The sequence below is a fragment of the Cryphonectria parasitica genome (genome assembly GCF_011745365.1).
Source record: "Cryphonectria parasitica EP155 unplaced genomic scaffold M406scaffold_1, whole genome shotgun sequence".
NCBI lineage: Eukaryota > Fungi > Ascomycota > Sordariomycetes > Diaporthales > Cryphonectriaceae > Cryphonectria > Cryphonectria parasitica.
The window spans coordinates 3,005,753-3,029,271 of record NW_024468909.1 but is presented as its reverse complement, the minus strand read 5'-3'; the positions used below and the strand labels follow the sequence as shown (position 1 = coordinate 3,029,271).

Genomic DNA, 23,519 nt, shown 5'->3' with positions numbered 1-23,519 from the left:
CGGGATTCTTTCGAGTGATGTCAATTGTCAGCGGGCGCCGCAGTTCGGCCCGGGGGTGCTACAATACCGCTGGACGAGCTGTATGCTGTGCTGCGGTGGGGGGGCCAAGTCCTGAAGCGGAAGGCTAGGGGTGGGGATTAGGCAGGTCATGACTAACTACAGTGCTCTCACTGGTCGCGATACATTTCCTTCCTTCCAAGAGAGAGAAAGAGATAAAGACGAGGCTGCCAAGGGTAAACTTCGGTTTTTCTCTCCCTCTCTTTTTTATTTAAATTTAGGCCATAGCTGCATCTCAAAAGCAACAACTGTAGGTTCTAGCATGCAGCGTTTCTTGGAGAAGAAGCACGTGCCCATGTCTGTACAAAACGACCGTTAGCCGACCTCCACGGGAGAAAGTTTCCCCCTCAGCCCTGGAGGAGATCAGTGCACATCTGCAGCTTGAAGGGGTTTTATTCCCATCTTATAACCACTCTGCTACGCTGAAGCACTCACTATCTTTACGGGCTGCATGAATACTTACTGCTCCTGGTAAACCGAGATCCGACAGCTGATCCAAGGCACGGGCGGGTTCACAAGCTGAGCCATCGGTACATTCGTCCTGCATAAAAGTACCACATCTGGTCCTTGTTGGTCTCTGCTTCTGTGTTTGCTTCTTTTTTTTTTGGTTTCGTGGCTTGAAATTCCAGTTAGTCTTGTCTATCTGAGTGCTGACACAAAAAAGTTCATCCAGAGTTTCTGCCAAGAAGACTCACAATGCATTTACGAAATTTAACCAGCCACCTTAAGGTTGCGCAGCCTTCAACAAAAGCTGAATTCGAGACGCCTAGTTCTTAGCCTTTGTCCCATTCGGCAGTCAATTTTGCTTACCGTCTCCAAAAGGCGTTGGAGCGGTACCGAAGGAGAACGTGGTACTTGGAATTTGTGGTTCTCCTCTCTCTCTTTCCATGATTTCTCCGCAGCTGCGGCTCCAAGTCTCTCCTTAGCCTTCCCCAGGATCAACCGGGAGACCTTCGGCAGATACTTGGTTGGCCGACAGTCTATTCTGGAAAGCCTGGAGAAGGACCCACGATATACGTCTCGCAGATTCGTCACGAGTGAGAGATCACCATCTGTCTGTGTGTTCCAAGACGACGAGGACCGGGTATCATCCCAGCAACCCCAGATGCTCGCCCAAGCAGGAAAGGCTCTCTCTCGTCGAGGGGGTGGCCCCTCCTTGTGTATTGCTCCCTGAGATTACTACGCCTTGACAAAGACGATGGTGGTACTATATTCTGTTCTTGGTGGCGGAGGTTAATCCGATTCTGCCGGTCCTGGGGAAAAGGTGCTTCCTCATGAAATGCACCAAGAGGAATACATCACCTAGATATTAAGCCTGCTACCTCGAGTCGTCACGCTCGCTGATGATTTACTTTAACATGTAGACACTACAGTGGTTTCAGTCATTTCTTCCCCAAAAGGCGCCTGAGGTTTACCCCAGCACACTAGGCTCAACTCCTGTGTTGCTGTTCTCTCTTGAAGGCTGAAGGACACACCCACACGCACACACACCATATCAACATGGCAGTGCCAGTAGACAGACTTGAAACCCAGGAGGGCACCATCTCTCCCACCAGAACATTCCTCACCGGCATCCTCCTCCCTCTCCTCCGCTGGTGGTGGGCACTTCTTCCAGCTGCTATCCTTCTCAGGGCTGTGTACAGGAAGTACGCCTCGCCCCTGCGCAAGTACCCAGGGCCATGGCTGGCCTCCTACACCAGACTCTGGAAAGTCATCTCGACGGCCTCGACACATACACATCATGACCACATTGCCATCCACCGCAAGTACGGGCCCGTGGTCCGCATCGCACCCGACGAGGTGTCCCTCTCCTCTCCCGAGGCGGCCCGCACCCTCTTGTCTGCAGGCAAGCGCTTCTACAAGACCAAGTTCTACGGCGTGTTCCCGCCGCCCGAGAACCCCGACATCTTCACCGAGTACCGCGAGGACGTGCACGCGCAGAAGAAAAAGGTGGCCAACGTGCCCTACAGCATGGCCGCCATGCAGCAGCTGTCGCCCTTCATCGACGACACCATCGAGGTGCTGATGCGCACCATGGACGCCATGGCCTCGGGCAAAGGGTCGACGTCCGACCCGGGGCGGCCCATCGTCGACCTGGGCAACTGGCTGCACTGGTTCGCCTTTGATGTGCTCGGCGAGGTGGCCTTTAGCCGCAGCTTCGGCTTCCTGGAGCAGGGCCGCGATGTCGACGGGGCCATCCATACCATTGACGAGATGCAGCGGTACAATGGCATCGTGGGCCAGGTGCCGTTCATGGACCACCTGGGGCGCAGGAATCCGCTGCGGAGGCTGATCCCGACCATGAACACCAAGAACGCGCTGATCACGCGCATGGCGCTGGAGGAGCTGGAGCGGAGGAGACCCTTCGACAAGGAGAGCGAGGGCAGGTGGAGGGGTGGTGATGGCAGGCAGGACCTGCTGGCCAGTCTGATCAAGGGCCACCTGAAGGACCCTCAGCGCTTTGGTGAGGGTGATGTCTTTGCCGTTGCTCATGGCGCCATGTAAGTTCTTTAGTCCTCCCTCCAAATTCTCAGAAACATCCTCTTTTTTCTTTTTTCCCTTTCAAAGTCCAGCCCTCCCCCCCCCCCCCCTCTCTTTGCGCCCACCAACTGACGGATCTCCTGCCAAGCTTCGCCGGCTCCGACTCTACCGCCTCGACAATGCAGTCCTTCTTCTGGCACGTCCTCTCCGACCCCCGCGTCTACGCCCAGATCCAGCACGAGATGAAGCAGGCCGTAGCGGACGGCACGATCCCGGCCAGCGGCAACATCTCGTGGAACGAGGCCCAGAACCTCCCTTACTTCCAGGCCTGCCTTAAGGAGGCGATGCGCGTCAGGCCTGCCGTCGGGCTCAACATTACGCGCATCGTCCCGCCCGAGGGCGCCGAGCTCGATGGCCAGTTCTTCCCGGGCGGCGTCACGGTCGCCGTGAATGGCTGGGTGCTGCACCGGGACCGCGCTACCTTTGGGGAGGACGCCGATGTCTTTAGGCCAGAGAGGTGGCTGGCTGATGTCGAGGCTGCTAAGAGGATGGAGAGGTATATGTTCCAGGTAAGACAGGAAGACAAACACATATCCCAGATCCCCCCCCCCCCCCATGCAAGAAGAAAAGAACAAGAAGAAGAAGAAGAAGAAGAAGAAGAAGAAGAAGAAGAAGAAGAAGAAGAAGAAGAAGAAGAAGAAGAAGAAGAGAGAAGGAATACAATTCTGACTGACTCCTACACAGTTTGGCGGTGGCAGTCATCTCTGCATCGGCCGCAACCTGGCCCTGCTCGAGATCAACAAGGTCTGCCCGCGGCTGCTGCGCGATTTTGATTTTGAGCTGCTTCACCCGGGTCGAGAGCTCGAAGCACATGCCACCTTCTTTGTTGTGCAGTCAGGTCTGGAGGTCTACATCTCGAAGAAGCAGTAGAATTTTGAAAGACAACGGGATGGTAGAAGACAGAGGACAGGCAACCAGTGTCGGATGATGTAGGATTGATGCCCAGGTCACACTTGATATTAAGAGAGAGTATGTGTTCACACCGGCAAATAGATCGGCTATTACGTACTCTGTTGTTTAGGTAGCTGAATGAACATCTTTGTACATAACTTTTCTTGTCCTTATTGGTTCCGTAATACTCTTTGCCTTTTCGTTGAATGCATCATACCTCCAACTCGTCACGAGATTTCAGGACGTTTTCATATGATGCGAACAATAGTCATATTTGCATGTTTATTAATTCTGGGCCATGGCATTCCCCAGTCTATCTGGTTTCCAAAAGTTGTGAACTCCAAGGGCATGTCTTCCCCGAGCAAGAATTAGATTAATTTTTGGTTACAACAAAATTTACAGATATGAAAAAACTCGGAGCCCCCAAAAAGGAGGAAAGCTCCGAGGCTCGTTTCCAACCACCTTTTAGAAGGGTTGGCCGTAGCAACCATAGGCCTTTCCACCCGCCAGCATGTACAGACAAACAGGGGCGCCTCCAGTGGAACATGCCGACCCCGTGATGCAACCCCAGCCGGCACCGTGGGCGGTCGTGCAGTCCGAGTTGGAGGTGCACGATGTGGCATTGTTGCAGGAGCCGCACAGGTTGCAGTAGGCGTTGCTGTCGACGTCCTGGGCACAGGTGGAGTAGGGGTAGGTAGTGTTGCAGCCCGTGTAGGGGGCCACAGGGGCGCTCACGTTGTAGGCGTTGAACCCGGTACCACACTGGAGAAGAAAGGGTTGGTTAGTCTACACGCCGCACACGAACAGACAAGGAGGATTTTTAACTTACGAACTCAAACAGACCCGTGGCGGTGGGCGTGGCGCTGGTTGAGGTCGAGGTCGAGGTGGCCGTGGTGGAGGTTGTGCTGCTGACCGGGCAAGCGCCGCCAGCGTCATAGAATGTGTAGGGAGACGTGGAGTCGGCAACATCACCACTAGCCTCGACAGTGGTGTTGTACAGGATGCACACGGACAGGGAGCTGGCAAAGGCGAAGCTCTGGCAGGCCGAGTTGGCCGAGCACATGTTGTCGCAGGCACCAAAGCTGGTAACGCCAGTATAGTAGCCAATATCAGTAACGGCAGCCCAGCCAGTGAAGCCTGTGCAGGTGGGTGTAGGCAGGGCGGTTGAGGTTGATGTAATAGTGCTGAGGTCGGTGCTGGTGGACGAGGCCGTGGTCGAGCTGCTCGAGCTGCTCGAGGCGAAGGGACACGAGCCGCCAGCGTCATAGAACGTGTAAGGAGACGTGGAGTCGGCAACATCACCACTAGCCTCGACAGTGGTGCTGTACAGGATGCACACGGACAGGGAGCTGGCATAGGCGAAGCTCTGGCAGGCCGAGTTGGCTGAGCATGTGTTATCGCAGGCGCCAAAGCTAGTGACGCCGGTATAGTAGCCAATGTCGGTAACAGAAGCCCAGCCTGTGAAGCCCGCGCAGGTGGGCGTAGGCAGGGCGGTCGACGTCGATGTGATAGTGCTGAGGTCGGTGCTGGTGGACGAGGCCGTGGTCGAGCTGCTCGAGCTGCTCGAGGTGTAGGGGCACAGGCCGCCGGCGTCGTAGAAGGTGTTGCCGCTGCTGGCATCCGCCACGTCGCCGCTGTTCTCCACGGTAGTGCCGTACAGGATACAAGCGGGCGTCGAGGTCAGGGAGAAGCTCAGACAGGCCGAGTTAGCGTTACACAGGGCCAAGCATCCGGCGTAGGTGGCCGAGGCGGCGTCAGCGTAATAGCCGATGTTGGAGCCCGTGTCCCAGCCCACCCAGCCGCAGTTCGGCTGTACCACAGAGGTGGACGTGGCAGTGGAGCTGGCAGAGGTGGAAGTGGCGAGCGAGGTGATGGAGGATGGGGTGGTGAAGGAGCTCGAGGCATCAGTGCTGCTGCTAGATGAGGCATCTGACGTGCTAGACGAAAAGTCTGAAGTGCTGGAGGCAGACGAGCTGAGAGACGACGAGGTGCTGGATGCCACATCTGAAGTGCTCGAGGAGAAGTCCGAGGAGCTGGAGGCAGACGAGCTCAGAGAAGTGCTGGACGCCACGTCCGAAGAGCTGGAAGTCGATGAGCTGGGCGTGCTGGATGGCAGGTCGGAAGAGCTGGACGAGGACTCGGCCACAGATGAAGTGCTAGAGGGGACATCTGAGGAGCTAGACGCGGACGAGCTGGGAGTGCTGGATGGTAGGTCTGAGGAGCTAGACACCGTCGACGAAACACCCTGGCTGCTGCTGGAGGTGGTTGCTGCCTCGGAGCTCGCAGACACTGTGGAGCTGGAAGGCGACGCGGTAGAGAGCGAGGAAGACTGGGCAGCCGACGAAGAAGACGAGGGGGCCTCGCTAGAAGAAGAAGAAGAAGAAGAAGAAGGAGATGAAGTAGACGACTGCTGCTGACTGCTGCTTGCCGCAGAAGATGGTACGGAAGCAGTGGAGGAGGAAGCCGCGCTGCTGGACGGCAGCACAGATGATGAGGACTGGACTGCGGTAGAAGCCGACGCGCTGCTGGACGATGGGCTGCTGGAAGGCGCGACTGAGGAAGAGACGGAAGACGAAGTCGAGGTCTTGGAGGTAGAAGAAGTCGTCGTAGTCTTGATGGTAGAAGAAGTAGTGGAGGTCTTGGAGGAAGACGTGGTGGAAGTCTTGGCAGAAGACGTAGTTGAGGTCTTTGAAGAAGAAGTTGTCGAAGTCTTGGGAGAAGTTGTGGTAGTCTTAGAAGTAGTAGTAGTCTTGGAAGAAGTAGTAGAAGTCTTAGGAGAAGTGGTTGAAGTCTTGGAAGAAGTAGTAGTAGTCTTGGGAGACGTTGTGGTAGTTTTAGAAGTAGTAGTCGTCTTGGAAGAAGTAGTAGTCGTCTTGGAAGAAGTAGTTGAAGTCTTGGAAGTAGAAGAAGTCTTGGAAGTAGAAGAAGTCTTGGAAGTAGAAGAAGTCTTGGAAGTAGAGGACGTCTTGGAGGTAGAGGACGTCTTGGAGCTCGAAGATGTCTTGCTGCTGCTGGTGGTGCTGCTCGTCTTGGCCGAGACGGTCTGTGTCGTGTACGCAACAGTCACGGTGGAAACGGGCACAGTCGTTGTGGCGCTTATAACCGTCGACTTGATACAGGCACCATGGAAGGTCGACAAGCACGACGTGCTGACCTTTGTTGAGGTCAAGTCTGGGGAGCAGAGAGTGTGTGGTCAGCACTGGGAGGCTCTCGATTATTCCATTGCTTTCGCTCGAGAGGGAATGATGACTTACAGACGGTGGAAGTCGTGTACAGAGTAGTGAGTGTCGGGGCAGTTGTGGGCTTGGTTGAGGCTGTCGACTTGGACGATGTCGTCGTGGCCGCCCGCACAGCAACAACGGCGCTCGCCAGAGCGGTGAGGAGGGTACCGAATTGCATCTTGTCTGAATACCTCTTCACTTCCTACTGCAACGACGTACTGGATGATACCTGCCTGGATCCCTTCATAGTTGATAGCCCTCGCGGGGCGGGGGTAGATTTAATACATAATCATGATATGCCCTACAGCCCGCTTTTCGCGCTCTATCCCTTCTCCCCCCCCGAATAATGGATTCCCCCAAGATTCAGCTCCCAAGCCCATTCCCATCGCCGCTACGCGTGAGGAAATTAGATGTCTGTCCGTCCATTGAGGCGTGGCAGACGCCTAGGCCTCCTTCCAGCCCTTCCAGGCCCCTCTTCAGCTGCCCTCCAGCCTGGGCGAGAACCGAAGCCATTCATGCGGCTCCGCCGACACCAGAAAGAGAACAAGCCCAGCCAGCCGCCTCGAGCGTAAGTAAAGGGCCCAGCGCAGAAAGGGGAAAAGGGAGGGGAAAAAAAATCCGCCAAACCAGGAACCAAAAACGTGGCGTCCAGAAGATGATCCTTGTCTGGTACTCTCTAATTAGCCCCAGGCACCAGACGCGGAGCTGACTCGTAGGCGTAGAAGAGGCCTACTTGGGCGTTTGCACGTTGGGCTAGTATACCTCGTGTTTCCCACGCTATTGCCGCGGGTTCTAGGCTTTGGCACCAGCAGCATTCCCGCGCTTGTCTAGTCCAGAACGACAGCTACTATACTAGTCTGCTGGGTCCAGCCGAGAGCGCCGAGGCTCCGAACTCTGCCTGTGCGTCGCGCCTTTTTCGGGGTCCCTCCTCAGGTCCTGAATAGGCTCAGTTTTGGGGCTCTCAGGCGGGCGCTTCCCCCAAAAAAGAAGAAAGAAGAAAAAAACAAAATTTTTACAATTTGCCAAGCTAACGACGAGCCGCGAGAGGCTTGAGCTGAGGGCGCCTCACCACCTTAGCAACACCTTAGCCTTTTTCCCACCCAGATCTTCGTAACACCTCGTCCGTACTCGGCTTTAATCACACAATGGGTCGATTATTGCATGCCACGCTGTCTCCTGTGGCGGCTGGACCACTCCTCAGAGTCTTCCTTGGTAAGCGGGAGCTGACTAGAATCGTACGGAACTTTTTTGTCAGGTGAGCAATAGTTACCTAGCAACGACTTACAAGGCACGATAGACTCCGAAAGGCTGGCTAGCAGTTGACTATAAATATTCAGTTATAGAGAAGCACTCAATGTGAAAGGTATTGCTACTACTACTACTACTACTACTACTATTATTCCAAGAAAAGTGTATCGGGCATGTCTGCGGATATATAGGAGTTAAGAATAGAATATCTCCCCTAAGAAGCGAGCAAAAGGAGTAGCAGTGGAACTCTAACCTTAGTGGCTAAGCATAAATACAATAGTTCAATCACATGATCATCTAGTCCGTGGATCCTTTGCAATCCAGGGCAAGCCTCAAGGACTCCATATTACGTATCATCTTTCTGCATGGGTACTGTGATTTATCACATTCTTAAGGGGGAGCTTATTGATCCAGAGCTTCCAGGGTATGACTCCTCATTCCTAAAATCCAACCTCTCAGATCTCACGTTCAAGAGTCCGAGGGACTTGCTGACCTACCTCATACTACCTCGTACCACATACTTATATGCAGCTACTGTACCTGTTCTTTTGGCACGCAGGACCAGCTGCCGCCCATCGTAATCTGTTCTGACAAACCAGCGGATCAGACTTCAGAGATCTCCGAATCTGGTCCCCCTGCGCTTCTTCGTGCGCGACCCACTCCCTCACTCGCTCAGGAGCAGAAGCTCCATATTCAGCGAGACGCTCATCATCTCCATGTCCCTCATCATACTGTCGACCTGGGCCAAGTCATCCAGAGCCTTGTCAGATTCGTCAGGAAAGCCAAGGACAGCGAGCTCCATGGCGATATTATAGATGGCCCTCTGCTTCTCCCGGGCGATCATGAGGGTCTGGTCGATCTCGTCGCACTGAGCCCGCAGTTCGTTGATCTTGGCTTCAGGGGCCATTGTGGGCTCAGTAGTGCGTTCGGTCTGGGATGCGTGTGTGTGTATGTGGGTTTTTTGTTGGGGATCACTTGCTGCTCTGCTCGGTCAATCAGCTTACCAGTAGATTACCAACTTAACGGATTAGTCGAATGTGCCAAGCTTGTTGCAGATTTGTACGAGAGCATTTGTCTGCCATGTCGACTCTCTCTCTGGATGCCGAGTTTATGTACTTCTGGCGGTCCTCTGCTGTTCAATCGGTTGGCATGAAAACAATGCAATCGTTCTGAACAATCAGTCTGCGTGAGAGTTCTGTGAACACCTCAACTTGATTCAACAAGGGATGTTGAGGCACAACAATAGTCTAGTCTCCTTTTCCTCCTCTCTCTACTGTCGGTGAGCCTGTAAGTTGTTTGTTGTTGATCCCTTTCAATAGACTCACTGTATCATTTCCTTGGGGCTTGACAACAGAAAGAGATCTGCAACAAAGCTTTGAGCCTACCCAGATATAGAGAAAAGTGCAAATTCAAGCTGAAGGATACAATTTCTGGTGGTTTTCATTGGAAGTACAGTAGTTCAGTCAGCCCCACTCCTTCCTAATTGGGAGAATCAGCACTACTTCCGGCCAATCGGCCCCCACACGGCACTCTGGGGGATCTGCGTCAGGGTCCACCCAGTCCCGAGGATTCGGTATCGCCCAGGCCGGTTCTTCTCCAACACGCCGGCATCCTGTTCAAACTTTTGGCATCATCATCTATCGATAATGATATCACTCAACAAGGTTGCTGCAGATCCACCCTTTTCGGAGCATTTCGATAACAGACTTGTTCCATGTCCTTGGTTCTAACTACCACGTGTATTGCAATGAGAACAAAAAAAGTAAGCGATTTATCGTGTGTGAACAGTATTCATTAGTCTCTCGACTTCAGCTGAACTCTAGTTTCTCTAGGCGGGGGAAATATTATCTTTCTTCACTAAATTTCATATATTACGAATAATGAGACTGCCGTATGCTCGTTCATTATTTTCGAGGAGGATCCGTAGACCTAATGGATAGACTGTCGTCGTCGACATGCCCTTTCTCCTCAACATGGGGACACCACAGTGCAGCGTCTCCGAACCGGTCAGCAGTCAGACCAGCACGTCCTGGATACCTCAGCCCGGCAGCCACCTGCTTGTGGTACGAGATATGGCGGAGGCGCTCGGACTCGGCTGGGGTCAGATGGAGCTGTCATGCCAGGTCAGTCGAGAGGTTTTTACCCCAAATCTAAGTACTGTTGGGCACGTTGGCACTCACATATATCTCGGCACCGATGACATGAACTAGCAGCGCCAGGAAGCCCGAGAGGCCCGAGGCAATCGACAAAGCGACGTTGATCTCGATCGGGAGACCATAATAGTCCGCGGAGACAAGGACCGTCTGGTCCAGGCTCTCCCCAGAGAAGAACGCCGCGCAGCCGGGCCACTTCTGCTCAATGACGGCAGCAGGCAGGACGCCGTCGCTCATGATCTGGGCGCAGGGCCGCAGGGCGACATGGCCCTGCTTGCTAAGCACACGGGCGGCGATCTGCTGGATGGCACGCATAGTGATGGTGCAAAATGCCTACCAAGTGTGTCAGCAGAGCCATAGACAGGACTGGGGGCGGGGGCGTTTGGTGGTTGGTGCGGCCTACCCAGATCCAGGTCCTCAGCATCCACGCCCGGTGCTGCTCGATCTGCAGACTCCTGATATTCGCCATGGCCAGGGTCAGGCCTGTGATGATCATAGTGCTGTGGATTAACACCATGGCCTGCCAACCCGCGTCACCTCCAAACGAGCCCGGGAGAGCCATCAGGGCGCCGACAATAGCAACTCCCATGAGCAAGATGACCGCGTGCCCATTGATGCGGTGGAAGAGGACCCATCTCTGACGGAAGACGGGTATGAACTGAAAGAATAACAGGATACAGCACGGTATGATGCTGTACAAGTGTAGCATCATGCCAATCTGCTCCTGGCCGCCGTTCAAGAAGTAATAGCACTCGCCGGGTGCAGCATGATGGCCCCTGGAGAGGTGGTTCCTCCTGCAGAAGACCCCAAAATAGTCAAGAAACCCCACGCGGCTGAGAGAAAAAATCAAGCTGCCAACGGCGAAGATACACCATAGAAGGAAGTTGTAGCCCTTCTGAAAACCGGTCAGTCGGTATACTTCTCGCCGAAGAGAGAGCAAGGGGCCTTGAGGGGATGTGAAGGCTGTGAGTACGGGAGGCATGGCTGTTCCGTATAAACAGGACGTCCAATGAATGTCAGATGGCCGTTTCGTGTCAGTACCGCATAGGATGGCCTTGGGGTCAGATGGGATTTAATAAAGCTGAACAAGAGTCGGCGATGCCAGATCCAAAGATAACCATCAAGGGAGAGGTGTAAGTCGCTTAGGAAGCGAATGTCTCGGTCTGATGGAGCGCCAGTTGGGAGTTGATCGCTGGTTTATACAAAGAGCCAGGACACCGGCCTTGTCCGAAGGCGAGAGTCATCTTCTATAAGATCTACTCTGTGTCTGATAGTTCAGCGACATCTTCTCGGTCAGAGAGGTCACAGTGGTGATCTTCTTTTTTGCTGTGGTTGTTGTGGCGTGATTTATTGGGATACCTCCGCTGCGGCTGCCGCAAAGAGATATGTCTCGGCCGTAGAGCGAGATATTGACACCCAATGTAGGCGTGGCGGAGCAGCAAGGGCGAGGCAGACAGCCGCCTACAAGGCAATGGTTCGTGGAAGGTGAGCCTTGAAGGCCCTGCCTCGGCGGGCGCGTACATCATGCAGTATTATCAGCAAAGCCCAGCACCAATCCGGTGATGGATCGAATTGACGAGGCTGTAGGGAGACTCTGGCGGTCTCAGCTACCTGGGGATAGTCCACAGCCGTCTAAAAGTGGCCTCTTCGTCATCATCATCGTCATCATCGTCGTCGTCGTCGCCGCCGCCGCCACCGCCTCGACTTGCCCCACCCCCGTGCTGACAGGTAACGACAACTGCTTGCGTGCGCTCAGACCTGCGGCTCCAGACCAGGCATCTTTCTGACGTCTGTCTCGATGGTCACGCCAAAGCGCTGGAGGCTGCAGTGGCCAATTTCCGGTCGCAGATTGTGGCGTTGAACCCTGCGCATATTACGTGTCTCGGGTGAAACAAGCATTTCGGGAAGCTCGCGTACGGCTCACTACTGCGAACCTCCCTAGAGACGCGAGAAAAGACTTGGGTAAGACATTGACGTCCAAACAAGGCGATCAGAGTACCAAAGCCGAGGAGCTATGATGGATGACCAAGTCGATTGGTGCGATATCTCGCGTAAAAGTGCTCAAATATGGTGGTTACTATCGTCGAGAGAGCGCCCTTGGGCCACGCTGCCTCGCTGTCTCCATCGTTATGGTATATCTAGGACGCGCGCAGCAAGATGTTTGTTCATTCGTCTTCCCGTCGACTGGGGGTGACATCGCGGCTACTAATTGCCGGGGGGGGGGTGGGGCTGAGAAGGAAGAAAGCACGTCCGGCGTTGAACTGGCCTGTATCGATCGCCAACTATTGCAACACTTGCCTAGCACGCGTGAGGAGTCGAGGAAGAAGCCTACAGATTAACCAGCCGATGAGATGCTAACATGTGAGTAGATCTTCAACATGATCTTCCTTGAATTATTTATGTGCCCGTGGAGACTTCCTTCCATGTGGAGGAATGTTGGAAAAGGTGGGATGCTCGCCTCAACCATGTGATTGATTACTTAGTAAGCAGAATCGACTTCATGCCGTCCGAAGTGTGCCATGTCCAAGGATTTTCTTTGAAGTCTTTGGATATCTCCTATTTTCATCTGATCTGCAGTTAAAGAAGGGCTGAGTGAGATAAGATGCATCATGTTTTCTTTTTTTTTTTTTTTCTTTCTCCAGTCTTCCGCGCGTCAGACGAACGTGTCTCCCTTAGGACCAGCGCTTTTTCAGCTGCCGAACGTTGGTTGGTCCCGCTAATTTAAAGGACCAACTGCTGCAGCTGTCAGGACCCCTGCTCGAGTCGCAGACCCTGGAACTACTACCACACAAGGAGAGTTCGAGTGCCTTAGGGCCGTCACCCCCTCCTCCTCCTCCTCCTCCTCCTCCTCCCTCCACCCTCCTCCCTCCTTTCTCTTTCTTACCAAATAATTTGTTGCAGCGGGCTGAATCCGTCGCCGTTGCTGCCTTGCTTTCCTCCCCATCCAAGTCGAGAGCGACCTCGGAATGTGTATATACTCTCCTGGTTTCTAGCTTTGGTTGCGATCCGAGTGTCCTTCTTCCTGCCCCCTCCCACAAATCCAGTCACAATGACATCCCAGGATGGCGACGATCAGGCGCGCCTGGCGCCCGCTCTCCAGATCACGACGCGAGACTTCGCCGCTGCCCCCTTGACGCAGGCCGTCACCGACACCGCTGTCCCGACAGCCACAGCTACAGTCACTACTCCAGAGCGCCAGTCTCATCACGCTCACTTTGCAGATGACCCCGCCGCCGCTGGCACTGGTCCGACCTTGAGTCCGCCCATGTCAGCAGCCTCGCAGCGTCCCACCAGATCAGACACTGCCCTTCCCGAGAACCGTGCCGCTCCATCGCCCGTCAGTCCGATTCGACGTCGATTCACGCGAGCAAATACCTTTAAGAGCATTGAAGACTTCAGCGAATTTGATATGCCTCGACGGGGCTGGCAGCCCGGAGCAGAGCCTGGTCTCGACCCCTACAAGACGGATGGTGGTCACGGCTCGATGCTCAACCTGACAGCAACGTGCGAAATCACGGTCGTCGACTTCTCGCACGACGATATCGACGTCAAGTCCATGACAAACGAGACTCTCTCGCTCTTCTTGAAAGAGCCCCAGCCAGAGTGGGCCAGGTGCCGGTGGATCAACGTCAACGGTCTGAGCTGGGATGTCATCGCGACCCTGGGAAAATACAAGAGGCTGCACAAGCTCTCTATCGAAGATATCATGAACACCAGGAATAGAACCAAGACGGACTGGTACGCGAACCATGCCTTCGTCATCTTCACCATGCTGAAACTGGCCCACGTGTGCGACCAGACTTCAAGCGACGACGACTCAGATGCAGATTCGGACGCCAGAAGCCAAAGCGGTAGGAGTGCGCGCAGCAACAGAGGCTCGCGCATCACCAAGGGTATCTCGAAATCTCTCAGGTCGATGTTTGGAATGGCCCGGCAGCCTAAGCGGCCCCAGCGGTCGGAGAAGTCCATGGAGAATGGGCTCGAAACCCTGCAGCACCTCAAAGCCTACGAAACTGGTCTCTCCGAGGCATCTGGAGAGACCCTCGAAAGGACGCTGCAGCGTTACCAGGCTGGACCCAATGAGGCCAAGATTGAGTATTTCGAAAAGCATTCAGCCCTTGCACCACACCAGCTCGGCGTCATAGCAGAACAGGTCTCCATGTTCATCACCAACGACAACACCATCATCTCATTCTTTGAGCTCTCTGCAGACGTTGTGGAGAAGCCAATTCTCAAGCGCTTGTATACCAATGACACTGTTCTCCGGCAGTCTTGCGACGCAAGCATGTAAGCTGTTCTTCCTTACTCTGTCTTCATCCAACAAAAGAAGAAAGAGAAAACAAGAAAAAGGTTTCAAGTTCTAACGTCCAAGCAGGGTCGGCCAAGCCATCATAGACGCAGCCATTGATTTGGCCATCCCCGTGGCTTCAGTCTACGCGGATGTGATTGGCGATCTCGAGCTTGACGTTCTTACACGGCCAGATGTCACTCACACAAAGAAGTTATACATTGTCATCAACGAGATTAACAAGGTTCTGGCCATCATCAACCCCGTTGTCAACCTGATCAATGCGTTACGAGACCATAAATCAGAATTGTCACAAGAGTCGGCCGCCCTGCACCTGCAAGATCCTTCACGAGGCGTCATCATCACCCCAATGACACATACATATCTTGGAGATGTTCTGGATCACTGTGTTCTCATCACCGAGTCCCTGAACAGCATCAAGGCTCAAGCCGACGGGTTGATTGACCTCATCTTCAACACCATCTCGGCTTACCAGAACGAGTCGATGAAGCAGCTTACACTAGCGACCATCTTCTTCCTGCCCTTGACTTTCTTGACTGGATACTTTGGCCAGAATTTCCAGCCATTCGATGACCTCGACAGAGGCATTTTGTTCTTGTGAGTGACCACTGGTCCGCAATCTCTAGAGGTGGACAAGACTGATTCCCTCACAGCTGGAAGATTGCCGTACCCATGTCGTTCGCGACAGTGCTTGTGTTGATGCGGCATATCATCTGGGACGGGCTGAAGAACTTCATGCAGCGGCGCCATATCCTGCGGGCCAGGAAAACTAGGCGCAAGGCAAACAAAAAGAAGCGGCTTTAGTTGCGTCGCTCTGCATGACCTTTGCCAGGCTCAAACCCCGCAAGAAGTGAGCCCTAGGGTTCTATTCTGAAGATGGATGGATCATGAGCATAAGTTGGCGAACAGCATCGAATACCCGAAAGAGGCATTACGATTTTCCTACTTTACTGTCCTGGCCGACGACGGCCTTTTTGTCCACATAATAGATATTATAGACAGCGATTCAATACCCTGACATCTAGATAGCATCTAGGTATAAAGCCAAACTGATAAAGCCACCACGTCCGGCATCGGCATGGCCCGGATCACTCTACGTCAAACTTGTCTGTGGTTGCTTTTCTCCATCTCGTGTTTCTCGGGGACATGTGCGCGGTGAGACATCATCTGAGTCTATCGTGTGTTCCCATTTACTTACGCGGACTCGCACAACCGGCCACACACGCATGCATGCATGTACGACCCCCTCTACTTCCTGTGGGTCGGCTGTGCGCTTTGAATTACGAGGCACGTGGCCCATTCGTCGCCTTCTGTCTGATTGTATATGGGGAAAACCAGGTGGTACCAATATTGATGAGTATTGGGAAAAGATGGGGTTCGACGACGTCCAGATGGGGGGGGGGGTACTAGAGGGAGGTCAGCGAAGCAGAATCGTCTGTCTGTACCCTATAGAGCTCGGAACTGGATGAGGCATCTGAAGACACCCGGCAAGTTATCCCTTCAGCGCTCGTCATAGTCCTCTTCGACTCACGAAGCCGAGCTCCAACCCACGCACTGAGCTTCAATGGAATAGGTCACGCACCGAGGACGGCAGGCGTGCGTTACACAACAACGTCAACGAGAGCAGATGCGTGGGCGTGTCGAGCGTTTTTTTTTTTTTGGGGGGGGGGGGATGCGGATCTAAGACATCTTGCAAGGTCCTGCTGTTAGTGCAGATCCTGCTTGCCCAGAGGCTTGGCGAAGAAGATTTGGTGGCATTTCTATTGTCCTTGGGGTGAGGTCTTGGTATCCTGCACTATCTAAGTCGACTTGGGTGCCCGCAGGCTCGTCCAGCCCTGGACGTGAGTGGTCTAAGCTTACGAGGAGAGGGAGAGTCGAGTGAAGGGAGCGAGCCGGGAATGTGACAGGCAACAGTGCCCATGGCTTTGGCGCCTTTTGCTCTCGTAGCTGAATCCATCTGGGACGCCGATTAGCATTATTCTTCTTGTTTACTCTATCTTCCCGAGTCTGCAGTGTCTCGGGTGGGCCCATTGTCGACAACGAACTCCGACTTACCCAGCCCACCGGCATGATTTGTTCACGGGGCACATTCTTGAATACACACCGTATATATTCTCGTAAATCATTTCCGCGAGGCTGGCATCTATACCTTTCTATATAGACCACGAACCATGTCTATTCAACAGGGGTGAGACATAACATCCGCAGCCACGCAGTTGTAAGTTTGAGCTTCCCCTTGGAAAAGACTCCTTTACCGATGTCATATGCACGTCAAAAGCAAGAAACCAGCTTGCTCGCTCGACATGATCACCCACGATGCCGAGCCTGCCCCGAAGCAAGTCTTCTTGGCTCCTTGGCGTTGGTATTGAAGGCCGCCTGGGCACCTCCAATATCTACCACTCAACCCCAATCAACTCCTTCGGCCTGCCGCCAATCTTATTGTACGACTTGGACCTGGGCATCATCTTGTCCAGCGCATCTTTGGCGGCGTCAAATGCAGAGTCCAACGACTATTTGATATAATTAGACCAGGCCAACCAGAGGACGCTGATAGAGAGGTAAAGAAAAGAGGGAGGGGTTGGGAAACAAGGTGCTTGGGGAATATTCCAACTTACAATTCGCTTGCTGTCTCTTGAGTGGACCGAGTCCCACGACTTGCGCCGCGACTTCATCGAGGGCTTGCGGTCAGACGCCACCAGTGGCTCTGCGATGATATCCTCGAACATGTCCCTCTCCTCGAAAGACGATGGGGAGTCGGGACAGATAGCGCCATAGTCCTAGATATATGGTATGAGTTGATGTTTGAAAAGAAAAAAGATAGTACTGTTGTATTTTCCCCTCTCTCTTTGTGTCTAGGTGCTAAATACTTACGAGATATCCGTCCGCATTGGGTGACTTTGAAGGAGCGTTACCCATTGTATCAACAAACGGGGAAGAAATGTCGTCCTCTGATCAAATTATCTGTTTTTGGGATACCGGATCGAGGACCTGCCTCTTGTTTACACGAAAGAAAAGGGAGAAAGAGAAACGAAGAAAATGGGTAACCCCGAGAATGGACGATTCAATCAAGTTGCCCAGTCCACCGATGAGGGAAGTCTGCAGTATTTCAATGGTTTTGTGGTGGCCAGGAAAAAGGTCGAAACTTTGGCGGCATAGAAACTGACCCAACAGATTCGGAATTTCTAGGCAGGGAGTTTCAGTGTGTTTTAATGTTTTTTCTCCCCATCTTATGTCACCTGCAGAGACATCCGAACCCCCCCCCCCCCTTTCCAATGTACTAATTAAAGTAATCAATTGTCCATTTGCGCAGCCGCATCTCGAAAGACGTATGAATCCGTACGGCGGTGCACGCAAGGCGGCTATTAAAGTGAACGAATGATCCGACAAATCCGAAGAAACATCTTGTACAAGACCTTTTTGCCGTTCCATGTTTCAAACGACTGTCGAGGTCTGTGGCCTCTCATGGGCGGCCGGGTTGATGGCGACCCTGGCGCCGGCCCGCTCAGCCTCACCACAACAGCGAACGACATCCATTGAATATCCCGCGTACAGGGGGTCTGCGCGGTTGGCGGTGATCCTTCATTGGTTGATTCGGTGAAGGTTGCCGTCAGCCGCGAGTTTCGCTTGACAGTCAGCGGCTTGGGGGGTGCTGTGGGAGCCTGCAGGTGGTACAGCATAATTAATGCTAAACTTTTACTTGTGTCTCTCAAAAGCTAAACTATCATTTTCGTCTGTGGCTTCGATCTGTGTGCACACAATACTGCAAAGAAAACGGCCCATGATGTTCAAGTTCCGGAGGCTCCGGAACTGCTACTATTTTTTTTTTGAATGATCAGTTTGAAGGTGGTTAACTGTGTTGCTCTTTCTTGCATATCAATATCGCCAGAGGTACTTGAGGTCTAAACTCGATCAAGTTTACCAGGCAATCAAGAAGCTCTCTGGTACACTTGTAAGTAGAAGTCGATAAAAGACTCAGCCAGTTCATATAGAAGTGGTCTGATGGGTTATAGACGGCATAAGTCATCAATGTGGCCCTCTCAAGAGTATCAGGTATGTTCTCATTGCAATCCATCTATAGCACAATCGCCCACGCTTAATAATTCTCAATGACAGACTGAGGCAATGACTTCGGCCAAATAAGCTCAACATTCATACAATTTGAGTACGAGCACACACATACACATCGAGTCGCAAACCCCTTGTGATGTTAAAAAGCTGGCATCTCACCCTCTCCTTTCTCATATGCCCACTTGAGATTCAGCATTTGGACGAGCGCAACCTCGGATGATATGCTGCTTCAAACTAAGGCACTTTCTTAAAGACAGCTATTATACTAGTAGACGATTGGAACGGAACTCCCTATTGTGCGCCAAAAGTACCAATTGTTCTCCGCCCGCGTTATAGCACTTCAAATCATGGATTAGCTCTGGTTGAAAGAATGTGAACAATGGCATGCACCAGAGTCTAAACTCGATACTGAACCGGGTCAGGCCGTAGTTTGGTTTACTAAAAAGCCTTCGACAGTATTGTAATGTATGCGCACCTGGTCCAAGGAATATATAATACAGAATCATCATATCCGCGACATTTGATCAATGTTTTTCAGAGAAACATCTGTTGTCATTTTCAATCCGTCTCTCAACACCCATGCACTTGTGGGAGTGTAACTGAGCTCACTGATTGATTGCCTCGAGATTTCTCAGGTGGTTGGTTCACTTCCATCATAAAAATGCTATCCATCTTATACAGTCCCATCACATATGGGACAATTTCCTTCGCCCTCGCCCTGTGCTATGCCCTGTACCGAGCAGCTCTTCCCAAACCCCTCCCCGGCATCCCCCATCATAAAACGTCCACGACCCGACTCCTGGGCGACATACCACCCATGATAGAGTTCACCAAGAAGAACAATGGTACCTTCACCGAGTGGATGACGAAGCAGAGCGCCGAGCTCAACTCACCCGTGTACCAGCTCTTCCTCAAACCGTTCTGCAGGCCGGCCGTGTTTGTCACGGATCCGCGAGAGGCGCAGGATGTGCTGCTCCGGCGGACCGGAAAGGACTTTGACCGGTCCAACTTTTTCAAGAGTATGTTAGGTAGTAATGAAATAGTCCTTGAAGATAATCATAAAGAGAAAACGAGACTGACCATGGAAAACCCCCTCCTCCCTTGCCTTTCTCTCTAGATGCCTTTGTCGGGACGATGCCGAATCATCATATTATTCAGTCTACGAATCAAAAGTTTCGAGCCGGCCGTCGTATTCTTCAGGATACGATGGCGAGCGGGTTTCTGAATAATGTGCGTACCTACAAGACTTGACCTCAACTCTCGTTCTATCCTCCGTCCACTAATAACTTCTTGTTCGAACTACTTCATGGTTAACAACTCTTTTCTTAGGTTGCTGCTCCTTGTCTCCACAAGCACACACTCTATCTCATGGAATTATGGAGGGTTAAAAACCAGGCTGGCGCAGGCCATGCCTTTTTGGCCGCAGAGGACATCAGTCATATGGCCCTCGACTCTAGTAAGTTAACCAACCCCCTCTTTCTTCCTCTTGCACCTGAGGACCTCGTCTTCTTCGCAAAGTACCATCACCACACAGACGACTAACCTGAGATCTCTCCTCCTCCTCAGTCTGGGACGTAGCATTCGGCAGCGAGCTCAACACCGTCCCCGAAGAAACCAGCTTCCTCAAAACCACCCACCACGCAAACTCCCACACCATCCCCCTCCAAGACGACGACCCCATCACCCTCCCCAAGCCTCCCTACAACGTGAACGTCCGCTCCATGCTCATCATCACCGACGGCCTCGACATGGCCGCCACCTCGCCCTTCCCGCGCCAGAGCCACTGGCTGCTCCGCCAAACCCCACGTTACCGCCGTGCCCGCGCCTACAAGACTCGCCTCATCCAAGAACGCATCGCAGACGCCAAGCGCAGGCTGGTGGCGGTGGTGGTGGCAGACGACGACGACGACAACAACAACAACAACAACAGCAACAGCGGAACAGGAACCGAAGAAACAGCAGCAGCAGCAACAGCAGCAACGTTGCTGGGCACCAAGGGAGAGTTCACAGGCATCACCTGCGCCACAGACCACCTCGTGCGCCGCGAGACCCTCGCCGCCGCCAAGGAGAACCGCCCGCCCGCCTACGACAGCCCCGAGGCCAAGGACGAGCTGTTCGGGTTCCTGATCGGCGGGCACGACACCACGGCGACGACCATGATGTGGGCCGTCAAGTTCCTGGCCGACCACCCGCGCGTGCAGACCAAGCTGCGAGACAAGCTGCGCAGACGACAACAACAACAACAACAACAGCAGCAGCAGCAGCAGCAGCAGCAGCAGCAGCAGCACTTTTCCTCCTCCTCCTCGTCCTCCTGCGACAGTCCCAACCAGGCCGCCGCCGCCGCCGCCGTCGTCCCCACCGCCGACGCCATCACCTCGGCCCAGATCCCCTACCTCGACGCCGTCGTCGAGGAGATCTTTCGGTGCGCGGGCACGGCGGCGTCGGCGGTGCGGCAGGCCACGCGCGACACCCAGCTGCTGGGCTACGCCATCCCCAAGGGCACAGACGTGTATTTCATGTCCAACGGGCCCGGCTACGTCCTCCCCAACACGCTGAACGAGACCATCGCGGAAGAGCAGCGGTCGCCGTCGTCGCGGGAGGCCAAGGAGAACATGGTGGCGGCGGCGGCGGCGGCGCCAGGAGCAACAAGAGTGCGGCAGTGGGATGCAGAGGACATTGGCGTCTTCAAGCCCGAAAGGTGGCTCAGAAGGAGAAGGAGGGGGGAAAGGAAGGAGGAGAAAGAGAAGGAGGAAGAAGAAGAAGAGGAGGAGGAGGAGGATGTGTTTGATGTGCACTCTGGGCCTGTGCTGCAGTTCGGGGGTGGCCTGCGCGGATGTTTCGGGAAGAGGCTGGCGTACCTTGAAATGAGGGTTCTGGTCGTGGTCATGGTCTGCATGTATGAGCTGCTGCCCGTGCCAGAGAAGCTTGGGGGCTACGAGGCCTTTGACAGCCTCACGCACAAGCCCAAGAACTGTTACCTGTTGTTGAGGGAGCTGGGGTAAATCTGGCTAAGGGTGGGATCGCATTGGTTGACCACACACACACACACACACACACACACACACACACACACATATATATATATATATAAATAATATATGTAGGCTTTTGTCAGTCAAGCCAAGTCGTGTCACTTCATATTCGACTGACCATCGAGATAATAATGTTGGAATGAATGGCCAACTGTCACCAATTCCTATAAAAAAAAAAGAACAAAAAAGGGCTGCCTATAGGAAGCGGGGGGTATCACTTCTGCCAAAAGAGAAATGCAGTCTATGCAAAATGCTGAACCACACAATGAACCGCATGAATGCATACAGGATCAGCAGACCCATCTTGTCTCCTCTCTCTCTCTCTCTCTCTCTTCGTTTCCTTTCCTTCTCCTTGCTCCTTCTTGCTCCTCCCAACACTCTTCATCATCTTCATCTCCCCTTTCCCTTCTGCCCGTGGCCGTGGGTCCCAACACCGCCAGGGTCCAGCACCCTCAACCCCTTGGCGCTGTCCCACACGCTGTCGCTCACCCTCGGCGGGATCTTCCTGCCCCGCAGCCGCTGGTCGATCAGCCACATGCCCACCACAAACTCCCTCTTGTCCAGCGCCGCGTGCACCTTGGCCTGCCCCTGTTGACCGTACACCAGGTCCCAGACCTCGGCGAGCTCGGCAGCCGGCAGCCTGCTCCGCGCCCAGATGTCCCTCACCACCACGTTGGCCACGTACCCCGACAGCTCCTCGTAGCTCTCATTGCGGACGGGCTGCTGCTGGGTGGTGTTGTTGGTGGTGGCCGCCTGCACGAGGAACAAGCCGCGGTTGGATGCCCACACGGCCTCGTACCGCTTCTTTTCGCGCTCCGTAATCTCTTCGCGCCACCGCCGCCGGGATCCCTCATGGTGTGCGTGCTTCTTGTTGTTCAGCGCCCTCTTGTGGTGCTGCGGACGCCGGGTGTCCTCGTCATCCGAGAGCGATATGGGCTGCCGTAGGGTATGCTTCATGCGCCGTGGTGGCTGTGGTGGGCCTGCACCGCCCTTGCGCCGGGAGGGCGGCACCGGTGGAGGTGTGCGGCTGCTGTCAGCCAGCGACACTGGTGTGTGCCTGGCTGAGGCGAGAGAGCCTGCCATTATGGCGTTGGACAGAGAATCCACGGTGAGCTGGGAAGAGCCTGTGACGCTTCGACGCATGGGAGGCGCAGGAGGGGCGGAAGGCTGGGCCGATCGAGGCCGACTCGGTTTTGGACTGAGCGTCGTCATGACGGCATGAGGCAGAAGCTGTCCACCACCAGTGGTAGCAGTAGTACGCAGTGGATCTGTGTCGTCGCGCGTAGGCTCTGAAGTCGCAGAGACAAAGGAGTCGTTTGACGATCTTGAGCTGGCAGTAGACGGTCTCGCGTCCGCTGTGCCCTCTATAGTCAGCAACCTGGATTCCTCCTGTCCATCGTTGTGCGGGATCCTAGGTTGTTGTCGCGGCGCGTCCTGCTTCTTTAGCCCGAGGGGCATCCGCTCCGAGACCTCCACGCTCTTTCGAGGACCTGGCTGTGGGCGATTCCTGACTGGCGTGGAGGGGGAGGTTGGGCTTGGACGGCCTGGTGGATCTCGCAGTATCTTCTGGGTCTCCTCGCTGTTCACATGTGGTGTTGTTGGTCGGTTCTCGTCTCTGCTGCTGGGCTCTGCGGGTTGAGGTCTTGAGATCTTGGGCTTCGCCTTTGACCTCGACCTTGGCCTAGTATTTTTGTCCGCATCGTCACCATCATCATTGATAGGTGTAACAGCCTCTAGTTTCGCCTCCAATTGCGGCTTCGTCTTTGGTCTCCTAGGTATTGGTGACACTATCTCGGTGTGGCTTCTCCTCAAGGCTGCTGATTGTGGCGGCGGCGGCGGCGGCGGCGGCGAGGGTGTCTGTTCTCTCGGTCGAACCTTTGGTTTCTGTTTTGGCTTTGGCTTCGGACTTGGCTTGGGCCTGGACCCTGACGCAGACTTGGCCTCCTCCGACATGATTTCGCGGTCCCCCTTCGGAAGCCTTCTTTCAAGTCCCACAGGA

General features: G+C 54.0%; 7 protein-coding genes across 7 annotated transcripts; 3 read left to right on the top strand and 4 right to left on the bottom strand.

Moving 5' to 3' along the window:
- Positions 1–1,557: 1,557 nt before the first annotated feature.
- Positions 1,558–3,468, top strand: M406DRAFT_325709 (cytochrome P450; the record flags this gene model as incomplete). The annotated part of the gene is made up of 3 exons (XM_040920017.1): positions 1,558–2,558; positions 2,687–3,107; positions 3,283–3,468. The coding sequence occupies 3 exons, from the start codon at positions 1,558–1,560 to the stop codon at positions 3,466–3,468; spliced, it is 1,608 nt and encodes a 535-aa protein (XP_040781219.1).
- Positions 3,469–7,864: 4,396 nt separating this feature from the next.
- Positions 7,865–8,865, bottom strand: M406DRAFT_66675 (uncharacterized protein; the record flags this gene model as incomplete). Its single annotated transcript, XM_040925012.1, has 3 exons — positions 7,865–7,953; positions 7,996–8,033; positions 8,627–8,865. The coding sequence occupies 3 exons, from the start codon at positions 8,863–8,865 to the stop codon at positions 7,865–7,867; spliced, it is 366 nt and encodes a 121-aa protein (XP_040781218.1).
- Positions 8,866–9,862: 997 nt separating this feature from the next.
- M406DRAFT_248703 (uncharacterized protein) lies at positions 9,863–11,093 on the bottom strand (the record flags this gene model as incomplete). The annotated part of the gene is made up of 3 exons (XM_040916555.1): positions 9,863–10,069; positions 10,139–10,444; positions 10,515–11,093. 3 exons carry the CDS (start codon positions 11,091–11,093, stop codon positions 9,863–9,865), a joined length of 1,092 nt encoding a protein of 363 aa, XP_040781217.1.
- Positions 11,094–13,160: 2,067 nt separating this feature from the next.
- M406DRAFT_335962 (uncharacterized protein) lies at positions 13,161–15,224 on the top strand (the record flags this gene model as incomplete). Its single annotated transcript, XM_040921089.1, has 4 exons — positions 13,161–13,378; positions 13,454–14,398; positions 14,487–15,017; positions 15,074–15,224. The coding sequence occupies 4 exons, from the start codon at positions 13,161–13,163 to the stop codon at positions 15,222–15,224; spliced, it is 1,845 nt and encodes a 614-aa protein (XP_040781216.1).
- Positions 15,225–16,813: 1,589 nt separating this feature from the next.
- Positions 16,814–17,336, bottom strand: M406DRAFT_325704 (uncharacterized protein; the record flags this gene model as incomplete). The annotated part of the gene is made up of 3 exons (XM_040920016.1): positions 16,814–16,930; positions 17,036–17,197; positions 17,292–17,336. 3 exons carry the CDS (start codon positions 17,334–17,336, stop codon positions 16,814–16,816), a joined length of 324 nt encoding a protein of 107 aa, XP_040781215.1.
- Positions 17,337–19,149: 1,813 nt separating this feature from the next.
- On the top strand, positions 19,150–21,490 carry M406DRAFT_34667 (uncharacterized protein; the record flags this gene model as incomplete). The annotated part of the gene is made up of 5 exons (XM_040922215.1): positions 19,150–19,507; positions 19,606–19,718; positions 19,818–19,944; positions 20,055–20,377; positions 20,486–21,490. 5 exons carry the CDS (start codon positions 19,150–19,152, stop codon positions 21,488–21,490), a joined length of 1,926 nt encoding a protein of 641 aa, XP_040781214.1.
- A 349-nt stretch (positions 21,491–21,839) lies between these two features.
- Positions 21,840–22,603, bottom strand: M406DRAFT_284844 (uncharacterized protein; the record flags this gene model as incomplete). The annotated part of the gene is made up of 1 exon (XM_040918589.1): positions 21,840–22,603. The coding sequence occupies one exon, from the start codon at positions 22,601–22,603 to the stop codon at positions 21,911–21,913; it is 693 nt and encodes a 230-aa protein (XP_040781213.1). The 3' UTR covers positions 21,840–21,910.
- Positions 22,604–23,519: the final 916 nt, after the last annotated feature.